The 13,691-nt window shown below is 58.1% G+C and overlaps 6 protein-coding genes across 6 annotated transcripts; 4 read left to right on the forward strand and 2 right to left on the reverse strand.

Moving 5' to 3' along the window:
• Positions 1–61: 61 nt before the first annotated feature.
• On the forward strand, positions 62–1,753 carry F5Z01DRAFT_672244 (pyridoxal phosphate-dependent transferase; the record flags this gene model as incomplete). The annotated part of the gene is made up of 4 exons (XM_046264792.1): positions 62–300; positions 347–374; positions 430–1,644; positions 1,700–1,753. 4 exons carry the CDS (start codon positions 62–64, stop codon positions 1,751–1,753), a joined length of 1,536 nt encoding a protein of 511 aa, XP_046120172.1.
• Positions 1,731–3,602, reverse strand: F5Z01DRAFT_501848 (major facilitator superfamily transporter). The gene is made up of 4 exons (XM_046260283.1): positions 2,906–3,602; positions 2,621–2,856; positions 2,040–2,568; positions 1,731–1,986 (listed from the first exon to the last, which is right to left on the reverse strand). Exons 1-4 carry the CDS (start codon positions 3,468–3,470, stop codon positions 1,862–1,864), a joined length of 1,455 nt encoding a protein of 484 aa, XP_046120173.1. The 5' UTR covers positions 3,471–3,602; the 3' UTR covers positions 1,731–1,861.
• A 999-nt stretch (positions 3,603–4,601) lies between these two features.
• F5Z01DRAFT_500481 (E1-E2 ATPase-domain-containing protein) lies at positions 4,602–7,918 on the forward strand. Its single transcript, XM_046260278.1, has 2 exons — positions 4,602–5,029; positions 5,074–7,918. The coding sequence occupies exons 1-2, from the start codon at positions 4,783–4,785 to the stop codon at positions 7,884–7,886; spliced, it is 3,060 nt and encodes a 1,019-aa protein (XP_046120174.1). The 5' UTR covers positions 4,602–4,782; the 3' UTR covers positions 7,887–7,918.
• A 404-nt stretch (positions 7,919–8,322) lies between these two features.
• F5Z01DRAFT_502667 (uncharacterized protein) lies at positions 8,323–9,812 on the forward strand. The gene is made up of 2 exons (XM_046260286.1): positions 8,323–8,469; positions 8,519–9,812. Exons 1-2 carry the CDS (start codon positions 8,418–8,420, stop codon positions 9,595–9,597), a joined length of 1,131 nt encoding a protein of 376 aa, XP_046120175.1. The 5' UTR covers positions 8,323–8,417; the 3' UTR covers positions 9,598–9,812.
• Positions 9,642–11,356, reverse strand: F5Z01DRAFT_502652 (acetylornithine and succinylornithine aminotransferase). Its single transcript, XM_046260285.1, has 2 exons — positions 11,029–11,356; positions 9,642–10,974 (listed from the first exon to the last, which is right to left on the reverse strand). Exons 1-2 carry the CDS (start codon positions 11,149–11,151, stop codon positions 9,706–9,708), a joined length of 1,392 nt encoding a protein of 463 aa, XP_046120176.1. The 5' UTR covers positions 11,152–11,356; the 3' UTR covers positions 9,642–9,705.
• On the forward strand, positions 11,357–13,427 carry F5Z01DRAFT_502579 (uncharacterized protein). The gene has a single exon (XM_046260284.1). It carries the CDS (start codon positions 11,563–11,565, stop codon positions 13,195–13,197), a length of 1,635 nt encoding a protein of 544 aa, XP_046120177.1. The 5' UTR covers positions 11,357–11,562; the 3' UTR covers positions 13,198–13,427.
• The last annotated feature ends 264 nt before the right edge of the window (positions 13,428–13,691 follow it).

Genomic DNA, 13,691 nt, shown 5'->3' on the forward strand with positions numbered 1-13,691 from the left:
TCTCATCACAGCTTCATTCACATCCATCAATTGAGAGAGCACGCACTGAGCAGCAGCAGCCATGGTACACCTGAGCAAGATCCCCGTGAGGACCAAGGTGCGCAGACCGGCACCAGCACCCCCGTCAGTCCAGCAGGAGGTGATTGACGAACTCGACGATGCCACAGGCAGTGTGTACGGCACGCGCTTCGCGGCGACGGACTTGCCTGCGCATGAGATGCCTGAAGGGCAGATGCCCAAGGACGTGGCCTACCGGCTGATCTCAGACGAGCTGAGCCTCGACGGGAACCCCAAGCTGAAGTGAGTGAATGTAGACGGCAGTGAAAGATGCGCTGACGCTGGCAAGTCTAGCTTCCTTTGTGACGACGTACATGGTGCGTGGGGACAATCACTCACAGACACGCACACCGCAAGCTCACCCGTGGACAGGAAGAAGAGGCCGAGAGGCTCATGACCGAGTGTCTCGCCAAGAACTTTATCGACTACGAGGAGTACCCCCAGTGCGCGGCCATCCAGACAAAGTGCGTGTCCATCATCGGCAACCTCTTCCACGCGTCCGAGGGCGCCTCCATCGGGACGTCGACGGTCGGCTCCTCCGAGGCCATCATGCTGGCCGTGCTGGCGCTGAAGCGACGGTGGCGCGAGAAGCGCCAGGCCGCCGGTAAACCCTACGACAAGCCCAACATTGTCTTCTCGGCCGCCGTCCAGGTCTGCTGGGAGAAGGCGGCGCGGTACTTTGACGTGGAGGAGAAGCTGGTCTACTGCCGCAAGGACAGGTACGTGATTGACCCGGAGGAGACGGTGAACCTGTGCGACGAGAACACGATTGGTATCTGCGCCATCCTCGGCACGACGTACACGGGCGAGTACGAGGACGTCAAGGCCGTCAACGACCTGCTGGTCAAGCGGAACATGGACGTGCCCATCCACGTCGACGCCGCGAGCGGTGGCTTCGTTACGCCCTTTGTGGTGCCGGAGCTCGAGTGGGATTTCCGCTGCGAAAAGGTCGTCTCCATCAACGTGTCCGGCCACAAGTACGGCCTCGTGTACCCGGGCGTGGGCTGGGTCGTGTGGCGCGCGCCGGAGCATCTGCCGCAGGACCTGGTCTTTAACATCAACTACCTCGGCGCCGAGCAGGCCTCCTTCACCCTCAACTTTAGCAAGGGCGCCTCGCAGGTGATCGGGCAGTACTACCAGCTCATCCGGCTCGGCAAGAAGGGGTACCGCGCCATCATGACCAATCTCACCCGCACGGCTGACTACCTGAGTGACTGCCTTGAGAAGCAGGACTTTGTCATCATGAGCCAGCGCGCGGGTAAGGGCTTGCCTCTTGTTGCGTTTCGCTTCAAGGAGGACGAGGACCGTGGGTTTGACGAGTTTACGCTCGCGCGCACGCTGCGTAGTCGCGGCTGGGTCGTCCCCGCGTACACCATGGCGCCCAAGACGGAAAATCTCAAGATGCTGCGCGTCGTGGTGCGCGAGGATTTCTCCCGCGAAAAGTGCGAGTTGCTGCTCCAGGACATTGCCCTGTGCATCCGCTTGCTCGAGACGATGGACAAGGAGCAACTGGCCAGGCACGAGAAGTTTATCCAGACCCATGTCACCGCCCACGGACGCGGCGGGCCGGGCCACGAGAAGTACAAGGTGAGAATGTTCCTTTTTGATGATTAAATGGGGTTGTACTGACTGTGGCGTGCAGAATGAGAAGCACTCGCTTCAGGGCAAGACGGGCAAGACGCATGCCATCTGTTGAGAGTGGCGGCAGCAATGGGGAGGATCTTTGAGTTAGCAGGCAAAGTGAATTCATGAATGGGTATCGTTTACAAGTGCGCCAGTGAATGCCATGTGGACTGCTGCCACCTTACTGAGGTAACCCGGCCTCTCCCTTGTCAAAGAACTTTGGTCTAGGCAGAGCTGCCGACTCCCTAACCAGACACCTCGCTATGAAGAGGACCATACAGCCGCCGAGGAGCGAGGATAGCGCCGCTGCTACTGTCAGTTTCACACGTATCGCTGTCACGTAAATGAAGAGGACTTACTAATCGTAAACGCCCATCCAACTCCCACAGCGTCAATCAGAGGCACAGCACCGCCCACGCCCACGGCGCCAAAGCAGTACTGCGTCAGATACTTGCCACTGATCGCGGCCGCCTTGAACTCGGGGTGCACCTCGGCCGCATACGTGTTCAGCCCATTGAACGCAGCCATGAGTCCAAACCCCTGGATGAACGACGCCGAGATGGGCAAACCCATGCCGCCCACTTCCCTGTCCACGCTCCAGCCGTACAGAAGCGTGCCAAGGGGCAGCACGACGAAGAACCAGGGCAGACTGCTGTTGAGACGGTCCTCGGCGAGGCGGAGCCCGTGGCGGTGGCGCTTGTAGCGCTGTACGGTGCGGTCGGATAGATGGCCTGCCACGACGGAGCCGGCGAGGAAGCCGACGCCGGGGGCGAGGTAGAAGAGACCTGACGACATGGGCGAGGTGAGATGGAACAGTGGATTGATGATGTGGCGCACTGACGCGAGGAGGCTGTACTGGTTGAAGGCGAGGAAGCCACACGTGAGGTCCTGTAATCAGCGTCAGCAGGTTTGATGAGATCAGCACGTCGAGGGTGCCTACTGCAAGTAAGATGCCGGGAAACTTGTACAGACGGAAGATGTTGCTTGGGTTGAAGGCTTTGAGGATGTTCCTGGCGTTCTTCGCCTTCCTCGTCTCGACGGTCACGTTGGACAGCTGACTCCTCTTGGGGATGAAGAAGAAGGCCAGGACGCCGCCAATGAGAGCCATGGCGCCCTGGACGCCGAAGATGATACGCCAGGATGTGAAAGTGCCGATGATACTGGAGATCATGGGCGCTACACAATGGTCAGTGCGTGAAGAAGAGAAACTTTGGGCAGGACGTGCTGATGGACTGCGCGCTGACGGTGCTACCCAGGAAAAAGCCCACCGCCGTGCCGCGCACAGCGGGATCGAAAATGTCACTGAGAATGGTCTGCCCAGCAACAAGGAAGAAAGGCCCCGTCGTGCCACTGAGGACCCACAGTGTCGTGAAGCTCGCCATGCTGTCGCTCAGGGCGCAACCCAGGGAGCACAGAATAAAGACGGCCACGGCCACCAGGTAGGCGGCCCTGCGGCCGATGATGGTCGTAATGGGCAGCCAGAGCAGCGCGGAGCTGGCGGACGCTACGAGGACACCCGCGTTGGCGGTGGAGATGGCCGTCGCGGGGACGGAGAAGGTGGCTGCGATTTCCGGGTTCACGGTCATGATGGACGTGGACATGAACGTGACGGGGAGTGTCATCCAGCAGACGACCAGGAGGATGACGGTGCGTTTCCATGATGGCAGAACGGCTGCATTGTCGTCGGAAAAGGGGGCTGGCTGGGCTGGTGGGAGGCTGTCGGTAGTAGTGGTACCCTGGGAGGGCACTGAGCCGGACTCGGGGTCGGGGTGGGTAGTGGAAGCGGCCATGTCGGATTCATGGGAGGCAGATGGGTTTGGAATACTCAAACGTGACACCTTGGGGCGGCAGACTCGGTCTTACAAGTACTAATTAATTGAATAATTTTAGGTTTTGTAAAGGTTAAAGCCAAGTGGCGGCGTCGCTCGCCGTCGGTGACTAACGGCATTAATATGGGGCTTATAAGTGGGCCTTCCGATGCGGCTCCGGCGTCCGCGCCGTGGGCAGCGGAGGTCCGGTCGAGCCTTCCCTGTTGTCAGGCTTGGACACACCAGCCAATCGCTTCAGGCAGCTTGAGTTAGACCGTTGAGTTGTAGTCTCAAATACCTCTGGGGATAATATAAAGGAAATTATTCATCAATTCAGAAGAGATGCAGGCCCAACTGCGATCTCGGTCGATGAGATCTGCGCCGTCGGCTGTGCCGTCGGCGAAATGGCAGGTTGCCGACGGACCAAGCTTTTCACTGACTTTGACCCGAGGTCTGACCTTCTACTCTGACCTAACCTGGAGTCATCAAGTATTTTGTGCGCTAGATGCACATGAGGACTCAGCTTGTCATTGCTGTTCGTCAGATACGTACAGAGGTTGAAAAACCACCCAGGCTCACCACCTTGAAACCCAAGACGGAATCATGTGAAAGCGTAACGCTGACCAGTGGAACAAAGAGTCTTGGCATGTCACTGGTAAGAACGGCTCATTGAAGCCAAAGACTATCAAAAATGGTCCGACAAACAGTCAACAATCAAGGTCATCCGTCACACGGAGAAGACATTGTGTCATGGACAACCCAACAGCGCGGCCTGGGAGGTGATGAGAAGGAGGTGGTGCGGCAACACACAATCAAGTCTGCGCTCAACGGTAGGGATATACTGACAAGGCTAAAGAGGCCTCAGAGGTGCATCAAGATCCAAAAGCTTGCCAAAGACCGCTTTCATTGCGGAGATATCACAGAGACCTAGATAAGAACATGTTGTTGAAGACCAAGCCTCGTGCACACGGCACACGGATCAGGCAGCCAGCAGCATCTTTGTGATGAGCAGTGAAACGTTTGCCCATCAAATTGGGCGAATACCAATGTCGCCGAGTGATACCAGCGGCCAGATAGCCTCACCCGTCTGGGCGGCGACTTGCACAGATGGATGGATCCCTGCACCACAACAAAGTCGCCGTGTTGCATTCACGGGAGCATCCGCGATGGCGCTCCACAGCGGCGAGATTGTAAAAGTCTCCCTCCTGTGAACGATTTATAAGAGAATGGACTCGCCCTATTCGGTATTCCAGATCAGATCAGATTGAGTTCCTCCTCTGACAGGACAATCGAAATGGGTGCCTCATGCTGCGAAAAGTCCCCTTCGACGAACGAGCCCGCCGTTGGGGCCCACGATCACGACGATAATGAAGAAGGGCAAGTCCACGCCCATGAGACCCATGATCATAGGCCCAAAACCAACGCGAGCGAGGACCGTGCGAGCGACACCCATGGCCACAGCCACAGCCACGACGAGGGCGCCGAAATTAGATCCCTGGCTACGGGGACGACTTGCTGCGGAACCGAAGAGCGCTGCGATGGTCAGTCGTGCCATTGACTTTGAAGGTGTCGCTGACAGTCTCAGAAAAATGCATCTACGCTGCTGCTGCGCTCGAATGCGGCAAGGCTTGCGCCGGCGACGACGACGACCCCGACAAGGAAACGCACCGGCACGAGCACGATGAAGGGGGCCACATGGCTAACACGGCGTGCCCGAGCCACATCCAGATGGCCGTGGACAAATACACCAGCTATCTCCAACAGCTGCGCTGCATTTGTCGAGATGCGTTGCGGGAGTCCTCTTCGACTGAGATTTGTTGCGGCAAGAAGACAAGCAGGAAACAACCCAAGACAAAGAGCTGCTGCGGTGATATGGGCTGCACTGGCAAAAACAACAATCAGGATCCCTCTAAATTCGAGCCCTCTGGCTTCGCGCACCAGGAGGTCGACCTAGAACAGACCGGCAACATGGAGACGGTGCACTACCTCGTCTCCGGCATGGACTGTACATCCTGCGCCGACAAGCTCATGACCATCTTCAGCGCCATGCCAGGCGTGTCCTCGCCTCGCGTCAACTTTGTAGTCGGCCGCGGCGAAGTGCATGTTGACACATCCGTGACCAGTGCAGACGAAGTCCTGCGCTTCGCAGCGACGGCGAGCAACTTCTCTCTCGTCAAGGTCGTCGGTGGTGATTTCTACCTCGACGTCCTCGCTGGGCCTGCCGAAGCTAGGAAGTTGACCGAGCAACCGCCACAGGGTGTGACGGACGCACAAATCCTGGACAGAAAGACGGTTCGTCTCGCCTATGATCCGACAGTCACCGGCGCGCGCGATCTCCTCGCGTCTCTTCAGGGCCAGTGTCAGGGGCTAGCTGAACCACGAGGCGATTCGCAGCTTGAAAACAGCCGTCGCCGTCTTCGGGATCAGTTGTACAAGACCCTTCTCGCTGCGCTGTTCACAATCCCCGTGACGGTGTTAGCATACGCCAACGGCCTCGTGGACAAACAGACCAAGGGCATCGTCTCCATTGTCCTCGGCACATGCGTACAGATCATCGCCATACCCGAGTTCTACCGCCCCGCCCTGAGCGCCCTCTGGTACAGCCACATCGTCGAGATGGACATGCTCGTCGTCATGAGTATCACGGCTGCCTACGGATACTCTGTCGTCGCCTTTGGCTTCGAGATGGGCCATCGACCCCTCGAGCAGGGCGACTTTTTCGAGACAAGCAGCATGCTCATCACGTTGATCCTCATGGGCCGTCTGGTCGCTGCGTTTGCGCGGGTGCAGGCTGTCGCGGCTGTGTCACTGCGATCCCGGCTGAGCAGCAGTGCTCTTCTTGTCACCTCAGCAGGCGCCCAGGAGATTGACGCGAGGCTCCTACAGTATGGCGACAGCTTCAAGGTCCTGCCGCACACGCGTGTACCTACAGATGGCGTTGTGACTCTTGGTAAAACAGAGGTCGACGAGTCTATGCTCACGGGCGAGTCCATGCCTGTGCTCAAGAAACAAGGCGACGACCTGATTGCCGGCACTCTTAATGGCGACGGCATTGTGACCGCACGGCTGACACGTCTACCCGGCAAGAACACAGTGACCGACATTGCGCAGCTCGTGGAGGAGGCAGCCAACTCCAAGCCCAAGCTGCAGGACCTGGCGAACAAGGTAGCCAGTTGGTTCGTCCCCATTATGGCCGCCATTGCCGTGCTGGTCCTGGTCATCTGGCTCGCGGTTGGTCTGCGCGTGCTCGAGTACAGCGCCGGCCGAAGCATCGGCACGGCCATCACGTACACCGTGGCCACACTGGCCGTAGCCTGTCCCTGTGCGCTCGGCCTGGCGGTGCCCATGGTTATTGTTGTCGCTGGCGGGATCGCTGCCAAGGGTGGCGTGATTATCAAATCAGCAGAGACCACGGAGCGCGCGAGGAAGATCACCGACGTGGTGTTTGACAAGACTGGGACCATCACGGAGGATGATCTCGCGGTTGTCGAGCAGGTCATTCTCGCGGATGTACAAGAGGACGAGGCTGTTTCGTTGACAAGGGCTTTGGTCGCAGGAGGCAAGCATCCAGTCTCAGCTGCCATGGAGAAGTACCTGGCAGCACAGTCCTCTGTTGCTGCTGCAGTTGTGTCTGGTATCCGTGTGATTCCTGGTGCTGGCATCGAAGCACGGTACCAGGAAAACACCGTCAAAGCTGGCAACGCCGAGTGGACTGGCACATCCAAGGTTACAGAGGTTGCACGTGTCCAAGGATCTGGCCTTACCACGCTGGTGGTGACTTTGAACGGCACACCTCTGGTCGTGTTTGGACTCCGCACTCAAATCCGCCGCGAGGCATTGGGCGTGATAGAAGGGCTCAAGTCTCGCAATATTGCCGTCCACCTCGTATCAGGCGACCAAATCCTGGCAGTACAAGCCGTTGCACGGGCAGTGGGCATCCCCCCAGAGAACGTCGCGGGTCACTGCACACCACCAGAGAAGAGAGACTACGTAGGGGCTCTGATGAGCGCTCCCGCCAAGTACGTCATGTTCTGCGGCGACGGGACAAACGACGCTGTGGCCGTCGCGCAAGCCGACGTGGGCGCGCAGATGGGCGGCGGCAAGACATCGAGCGACGTGACGCAGGGAGCCGCCGACGTGGTGCTGATGAAGGGACTCGAGGGCATCCCGTTCTTGCTCCGCGTCAGCAGGGCCGCCTACCAGCGCATGGTGTTCAACTTTGTCTGGGCGGCCGTTTACAACGTGCTGGCCGTGACGATGGCGAGCGGCGCCTGGGTCGCGTTCCGCATCGAGCCCCAGTATGCGGGTGCTGGCGAGATGGTGAGCGTGCTGCCGGTCATTCTGGCGGCTGTGTCCATGTTTGTGCTCAATCTGAGGCGGGGGGAGGATGTGCAATGAGTCTTAAGGGTTTCTGTGTGGGATGGCAGTCTGTTTAATGGGACAATTGTTGAACGTTGTAGTTCAAAAGATTTGATTGAAGCTTGAGCTCTTGAAATATACCTGAGCTTCTGAAGTCAACGTGGAGGTTGACCATGATGCAAATACCCTACATATGCTACTATCAGTGTATAAGTATATCCCTTTGTCACATAAGACTCGATACACGCATCTACCTTGAGCATCGCAGCTTCGTGTCACCATATCGAATGACAAAATCTTCTTAATGAAATGATGGAATATGTCTTGTCCTTGTATGACCGCTCACAGCAACGGTCACCAGCGCCACATTCCATCCCCATGAGCTGTCCAGCAAGTTGAGTCCATCACTGTGGATCCATACAGCGCGGCGACTTTCATCACCAACGTGCAAAAGTCGCCGCTCCGCGCCGCGCCCCATGATCATCACTTCTCATCGGTATGAGCACCTGAGAACAGACGAGAACTTGGTGCTTCCATCATTGCGCTGTTGACTTGCTGGCCCTAAAAGAGATGGAGACCCTCACGCCCACTGGTAATCGACATCGTGCCTGCGACCCTTGTCGTAAGTACATCCCCTGCACCATGAACGCGGCGACTTACAAAAGTCCCAGGCAAGCGCAAGATCAAATGCTCGCAGCATACGCCGCTGTGTAGACGATGTGACAACATGAGGCTGCAATGCCAGTACTCGGCCATCAAGACCATGGGCCGACCCAGGAGGAAGAAGAGTAGCCAGGCTGGCGATGGCCTGAGACCTCAAGCCAGGACGAGACCAGAAGACGAGCTCAATTTGTCAACCATGTTCCCCATGGGTTCCTTACCCGATGGTCTGGACCAGGACTTCCCCGACTTTGGGCCATTACTACCGTTTGACTCATCTCTTCACTCGACGCCCCTCTGGCCTAGTCTCCCAGACATGCCAGCGCCAGCAGTAGACGCAACGACGGGATCGTTCGCTGCTGGCGTCGGCACACCAGCCCATGACATTCAGACATTGCCCTCGCCATGGCCATCAGCGTCCCAGCAGCAGACCCTCCCTCGCCCTGGGAACAAATGCGCCTGCCTGGAGATGGTCCACCGCCACTTTGCCCTCGCCGACGACAACGACCACTCCTTCACCAAGACGCTCTCGCACCTCCAGTCCTCGGCGGCATCCGCCTCCCAGATCCTGAACTGCAGCGCCTGCTTCGACCCCAACAACTCCCTCTACGGTCTCTCCAAGAACATCCACCTGCTGGGCAGCCTCATGTCGAGTATCGCAAGCACGTACGCAAGCTTCCTCACGTATCAGCGCAAAGTCGCCATGGACGCCTCCGCCCAGGACGACAAGATCCACCTCCCGATTGGCCCCGACGCAGGCGTCCAGTTCCGGCTGTCGGGCCAGGAGTACTGGTCTCTTCTCAAGACGACGGTCGGTTCCGAGATTGACCACGTCATGCGCCTGTGCACCTCCTTTGCCGAGCGCCAGACCAAGACGCACTCGCGAGGCCACGAGGTCTGCGAGTCAGGTAAGCCCTGCCACAAGGAGGAAGAGGTGGTCGAGGAGGACAAGTGTCCGAGCAACGTCAACATTGCCAAGAGCTACTCTTGCTTCCGGACGGTCGAGCAGGTCAGAGCTGCGATCCTGGAAGCGAGGAGAATCGTCAGGGGCGAAGGTTGGGGCGAGGTGAACGGACAACAGTGTTTGTGATCTGGCGTTCCCTCACGATGGCACGAATTGTATGAAACGATACCCCCATTTGTGTACAGCCTGTACATCTATGTCTAATTCTATTCATTCACACCTCCCACAACACTGTCATGATCGCGTCACAGCAATCGCCTTCTCCAGGATATCAAGCCCCTCGTGAATCTCCGCCTCGCTGATCGTCAAGCTCGGCACGAACCGCAGCGTGTTCACGCCCGCCGTGATAATCAGCAGACCCCTCTCCCTCGCCGCCTTGATCACCGGCGACGGGTCCTGGCTCATCTGCAACCCCAGGATCAGACCCTTGCCCCTGACCTCCTTAATAAGATCGGGGTATTTCTCCCGCAGCGCCTCGAACCTGGTGCGGAAGATCTCGCCCTTGGCGACCACGGATTCCTGTAGCTTCGCATCCGACAACCGCGTGACCATGTGATGCGCCACGCGCGCCGCGACAGGGTTGCCGCCGAATGTGGTGCCGTGGTCGCCCACCATGATCTTCTCGCTGACATTCTTGCTCACCACCACCGCACCGACCGGGAATCCATTCCCCAGCGCCTTGGCTGTGGTGAGGATGTCCGGGTGCGCCTCCTTGGGCAGGTGACCGTGCGCCCAAAAGCTCCCCGTCCGTCCCATGCCGCACTGAATCTCATCGTACACGAGGACCGCGCCAACCTCTTTGCAGCGCTTGGCGAGCGCGATGAGAAACTCGTCACTGGCGACCTGGACACCGCCCTCGCCCTGGATAGGCTCCACGATGACGCCGCACGTCTTTTCAGTGACGGTCTCTTGGATGGCGTTGATGTCGTTAAACTTGCCCTGCTGGAAGCCAGGCACCATGGGCGCAAAGGGCTCCTGGTACTTGGGGTTATGTGTCGCGGACAGCGCCCCCATTGTGCGGCCGTGGAAAGCACCGTTGAAGGACACGAGCTCTGTCTTCTGCCCGCTGGGGTCCACGATCTTGCCCACCTTGCGGGCGAACTTGATGGCCGCCTCGTTGGCCTCGGAGCCCGAGTTGCAGACAAACACCGTGGCGGCGTCCTGCATGGCCCCGGACGCCAGCGTCTTCTGGACGAGCGCCTTGCTGAGCTCGCCGGTCCACGGGTTGTAGTACAGGTTGCTCGCGTGCGTCAGGGTGTGGGACTGGTCGGCGATGATGCGGGAGACCTCGGGGTCGCAGTGGCCCAGGGCGTTGACGGCGATGCCAGCGGTGAAGTCGAGATAGCGCCTGTTCTCCAGGTCCCAGAGATAGGACCCCTCGCCTCGTACGAAGACGGGTCCTGGGCGGGCGTAGGTCGCGACCATGTACTGGGCGTGGTCGCCCACGAGCGCGGCGCTGGGAGAGTCGGTGGCAGGATCTGGGTTGGGCAGGGATGCCTCCCTCTAGAAGTGACTGTTAGCAGCTGTGATAGGAACCGAATTGGACGGTACACCTACGGCGATGCTCTGCTTGACCGCATCGGAGAGGTTCGATGTCGCATAGGTTCGCTGCGCCAGGCGTGGGCGTACTGTCGACGCAAGGGTCGCCAATTGGCGTCGCATCGAGAGTCGCAAGGCCATTGCGGGAAATCGGTCAGCCTCGAGCAGCCGTGCGCAGGGAACAAGAGAAGTATCGAGGCGAGTGACGAGGGAATGGGACAGTCATGTTGATGGTGGTGGTCTGCCGCGTATTTTGTTTATGCTTATCGATAGGAAATCACTCCGACGTCGGGGCCTCCAGTCGCCAACATCGTCACTGTAAGTACCACTTGGAGTCACAAGGTATCGCTTCCACGAGGGTACGCTATGAATCAATATCGACATGGCTGTCACAAGACACCAGGTCGCCAGTGTCATGCATTAATGGAGACAGCAAGTCATGTTCTAGGACTTCTATGGACCTCAGCCATCACCACTGCAACGGACACCCACTCCTTCTTCATGAATTTTTATTCGATTGTGTTCTAGCAGACATAGCTTCACTAGATATTAATGAGAGAGACTTGGTCGCCAGATCCTCTACTCCAACATTGTAAAGGTCCTCGCACACATGGTCCTCAGTTGCCCCTACTGGTGGAAGTGGGGATCCTTGAGCAGCTTCTCAAGACTGCCCTCGGCAACGCGATGTGGTTGCTCGCGGTTCGGCGACGACTTGACCGAGAACATGGGGTTGTTGCTCCAATCACCCCTGCGGACCAGAGTCGCCAGAACACCTTCGGCGGCGAAGGAGTCGGGCTCGACGTGCGTCACGGGCTTCTGCTCCTCCTTGTCGGTGAGCTGGTCGACAATGGTGTCAAAGATGTCGGCGAGATCGTTCAGGCTGTTGACAATGGGCTCGCAGTGGTCAATGAAGCTTTCCAGGTCCGCGGCGGACGTGGTGGCCTCCGCATCCTGGGAGCCGTGGAGACGGTGAAGCTCCTCCTTGGCCATCCGGACCGTCAGCCACAGGTCCTCAAAGATCTCCATCAAGCTGGGAATGTCGAGCTGAACGTCAGAGAGCTCGCCAGTGCCGTCACGCTTCTCGTGCGCCACGCCGTTGGCCTCAATGATACGGGCGATCAAAGCGGCAGGATTCTCCATGCCGGGGCGCAGAGGGTCCAGCGTCGCGATGAGACTGGCAAGAACAGTCTTGATTCCGTCTTCCCGGTCTGGGTCAACTTTTTCAACAAATTCCAAGGCCGCCTTGGAGCGCTCAAGGACAGACTGGAATGTCTGCCTCAGCCTGGCCTGGTCAGAGTTGTCCACCTCGTTGCTCCGCTTGTTGTTCGGAAGCACGGCGGTGATGTTCTCAAAGATCTCCGGGCACTTGGCCTTGTATTCCTTATCGTTGCCTTGGGCCCAGCTCATCACGTCGTCGACGGTGATGTGGACGCCGCCCTTCTTGCCCGACGTCTCGTCGCGCTTGGCCTGGGTCTCAGCGGCAATGTTCTTGAACAGCTCAGGGCGCTTGGCTTGGTAGTCCTTGCCCTTACCCTGGGACCAACGCAGCACGTCGTCCCCCGAGATGGGGACGCCGCGCTTGTCGTTTTTGGGCTTCTTCAGTTCCGCCCACTTGTCGTCGATGGAATGGAGGATGTCCTTGGCGGTGAAATCGGTACCGTCGTGCGCAGCCTGGTAGCTGGGGGTCTTGCAGGTCTTGCAAGTCTTGTCCTCAGTAACAACCTCCTTGTCAACACCAGTCTCCTCAATGGCATCAGTCTTCTCGGGAGTGTCGGCCGTCTCACAGATGGCCTTGCAATCGTCCTCGCTGACACAGATGGACTCGCAGTCGTCCTCGTCGTCACACTGGCAACAAGAACCCATGCCACGCTTGACCTTGCCCTCGCAGAAGTCGTCCACAAACTTGAGCAGAAGCTCGGGGTCGTATTTCTTAAAGTAGGGAATCTTGTCCTCATGACCCTCCCACTCGCTCAGATCTGGCTTCTTCAGGTTGTACAGGACGTGGGGGCTTGGGCGTGCTTCCTCGCATTTATTAGGGAAGACCACCACATCGACAGCCTGAGACACGGGCTCATCGCTGGGAACGCGGATGACGCCGGCCGTGGCCATTGGCAAGGCCGCAGCCACTGCAATGGCAAAGTTTGGATGCATTTTGGGTCGTTGGTAGGTGACCGTGTCGTTTTGTAGGTCTGATGTAGAGAGAGTAAAGGCCGTGAGGTCGCGATGGCAGAGGAGAATTATATGGCCCAACAAATCATGACGGCAAGGTGTGCGAAAATAGAAAAAGGCTAATGTCGTGTCCTTTTGGCCTGTCGTAGCGATCCAAAGTCCTTTTGCGCGATCTGGCGTTAATCCTAAGGTATCAAGGTTTGTCCTTTAGGGGGGCCACGATATGCTCAGGGTGCTGAAAACTGCCCTTCCACCCACTGCCGTAGGGATAACAGCGCATCTTAGCCGCGCCATCGCTGGACAATCTTTTGACTTAATTGTTGCCGGTGGAAGTCTCATTGCGAGGAGCTTGTGCCCGGTCAGTACTCCCAACAGTGCGCAAGTCGGTGTCGAACTCCAAATGCCAAATCACAGTAGCCAGACCATCCATTGGTAAGAAGAACCTTGCTGCTCAATTCAGTCAGTCTACCCAAATCACATGCGCTCACTCAGCCCTGGGCTTCTGCTGCTCA

The sequence above is a fragment of the Emericellopsis atlantica genome, assembly GCF_019669845.1.
Source record: "Emericellopsis atlantica unplaced genomic scaffold F5Z01scaffold_7, whole genome shotgun sequence".
In the NCBI taxonomy this organism is placed as follows: Eukaryota; Fungi; Ascomycota; class Sordariomycetes; order Hypocreales; family Bionectriaceae; genus Emericellopsis; species Emericellopsis atlantica.

What these genes read in the sequence shown, in the direction of transcription:
- F5Z01DRAFT_501848 (XM_046260283.1), bottom strand. Translation starts at nt 3,470, where the DNA reads ATGGCCGCTTCCACTACCCACCCCGACCCCGAGTCCGGCTCAGTGCCC. An exon ending in TTCCCGGCATCTTACTTGCA is followed by an intron (nt 2,569 to 2,620) that starts GTAGGCACCCTC and finishes CGCTGATTACAG; the next exon opens with GACCTCACGTGTGGCTTCCT. An exon ending in TGGATGGGCGTTTACGATTA is followed by an intron (nt 1,987 to 2,039) that starts GTAAGTCCTCTT and finishes TGACAGTAGCAG; the next exon opens with CGGCGCTATCCTCGCTCCTC.
- F5Z01DRAFT_500481 (XM_046260278.1), top strand. Translation starts at nt 4,783, where the DNA reads ATGGGTGCCTCATGCTGCGAAAAGTCCCCTTCGACGAACGAGCCCGCC. An exon ending in AACCGAAGAGCGCTGCGATG is followed by an intron (nt 5,030 to 5,073) that starts GTCAGTCGTGCC and finishes TGACAGTCTCAG; the next exon opens with AAAAATGCATCTACGCTGCT.
- F5Z01DRAFT_502667 (XM_046260286.1), top strand. Translation starts at nt 8,418, where the DNA reads ATGGAGACCCTCACGCCCACTGGTAATCGACATCGTGCCTGCGACCCT. An exon ending in TCGTGCCTGCGACCCTTGTC is followed by an intron (nt 8,470 to 8,518) that starts GTAAGTACATCC and finishes CAAAAGTCCCAG; the next exon opens with GCAAGCGCAAGATCAAATGC.
- F5Z01DRAFT_502652 (XM_046260285.1), bottom strand. Translation starts at nt 11,151, where the DNA reads ATGGCCTTGCGACTCTCGATGCGACGCCAATTGGCGACCCTTGCGTCG. An exon ending in CGGTCAAGCAGAGCATCGCC is followed by an intron (nt 10,975 to 11,028) that starts GTAGGTGTACCG and finishes AGTCACTTCTAG; the next exon opens with AGGGAGGCATCCCTGCCCAA.
- F5Z01DRAFT_502579 (XM_046260284.1), top strand. Translation starts at nt 11,563, where the DNA reads ATGAGAGAGACTTGGTCGCCAGATCCTCTACTCCAACATTGTAAAGGT.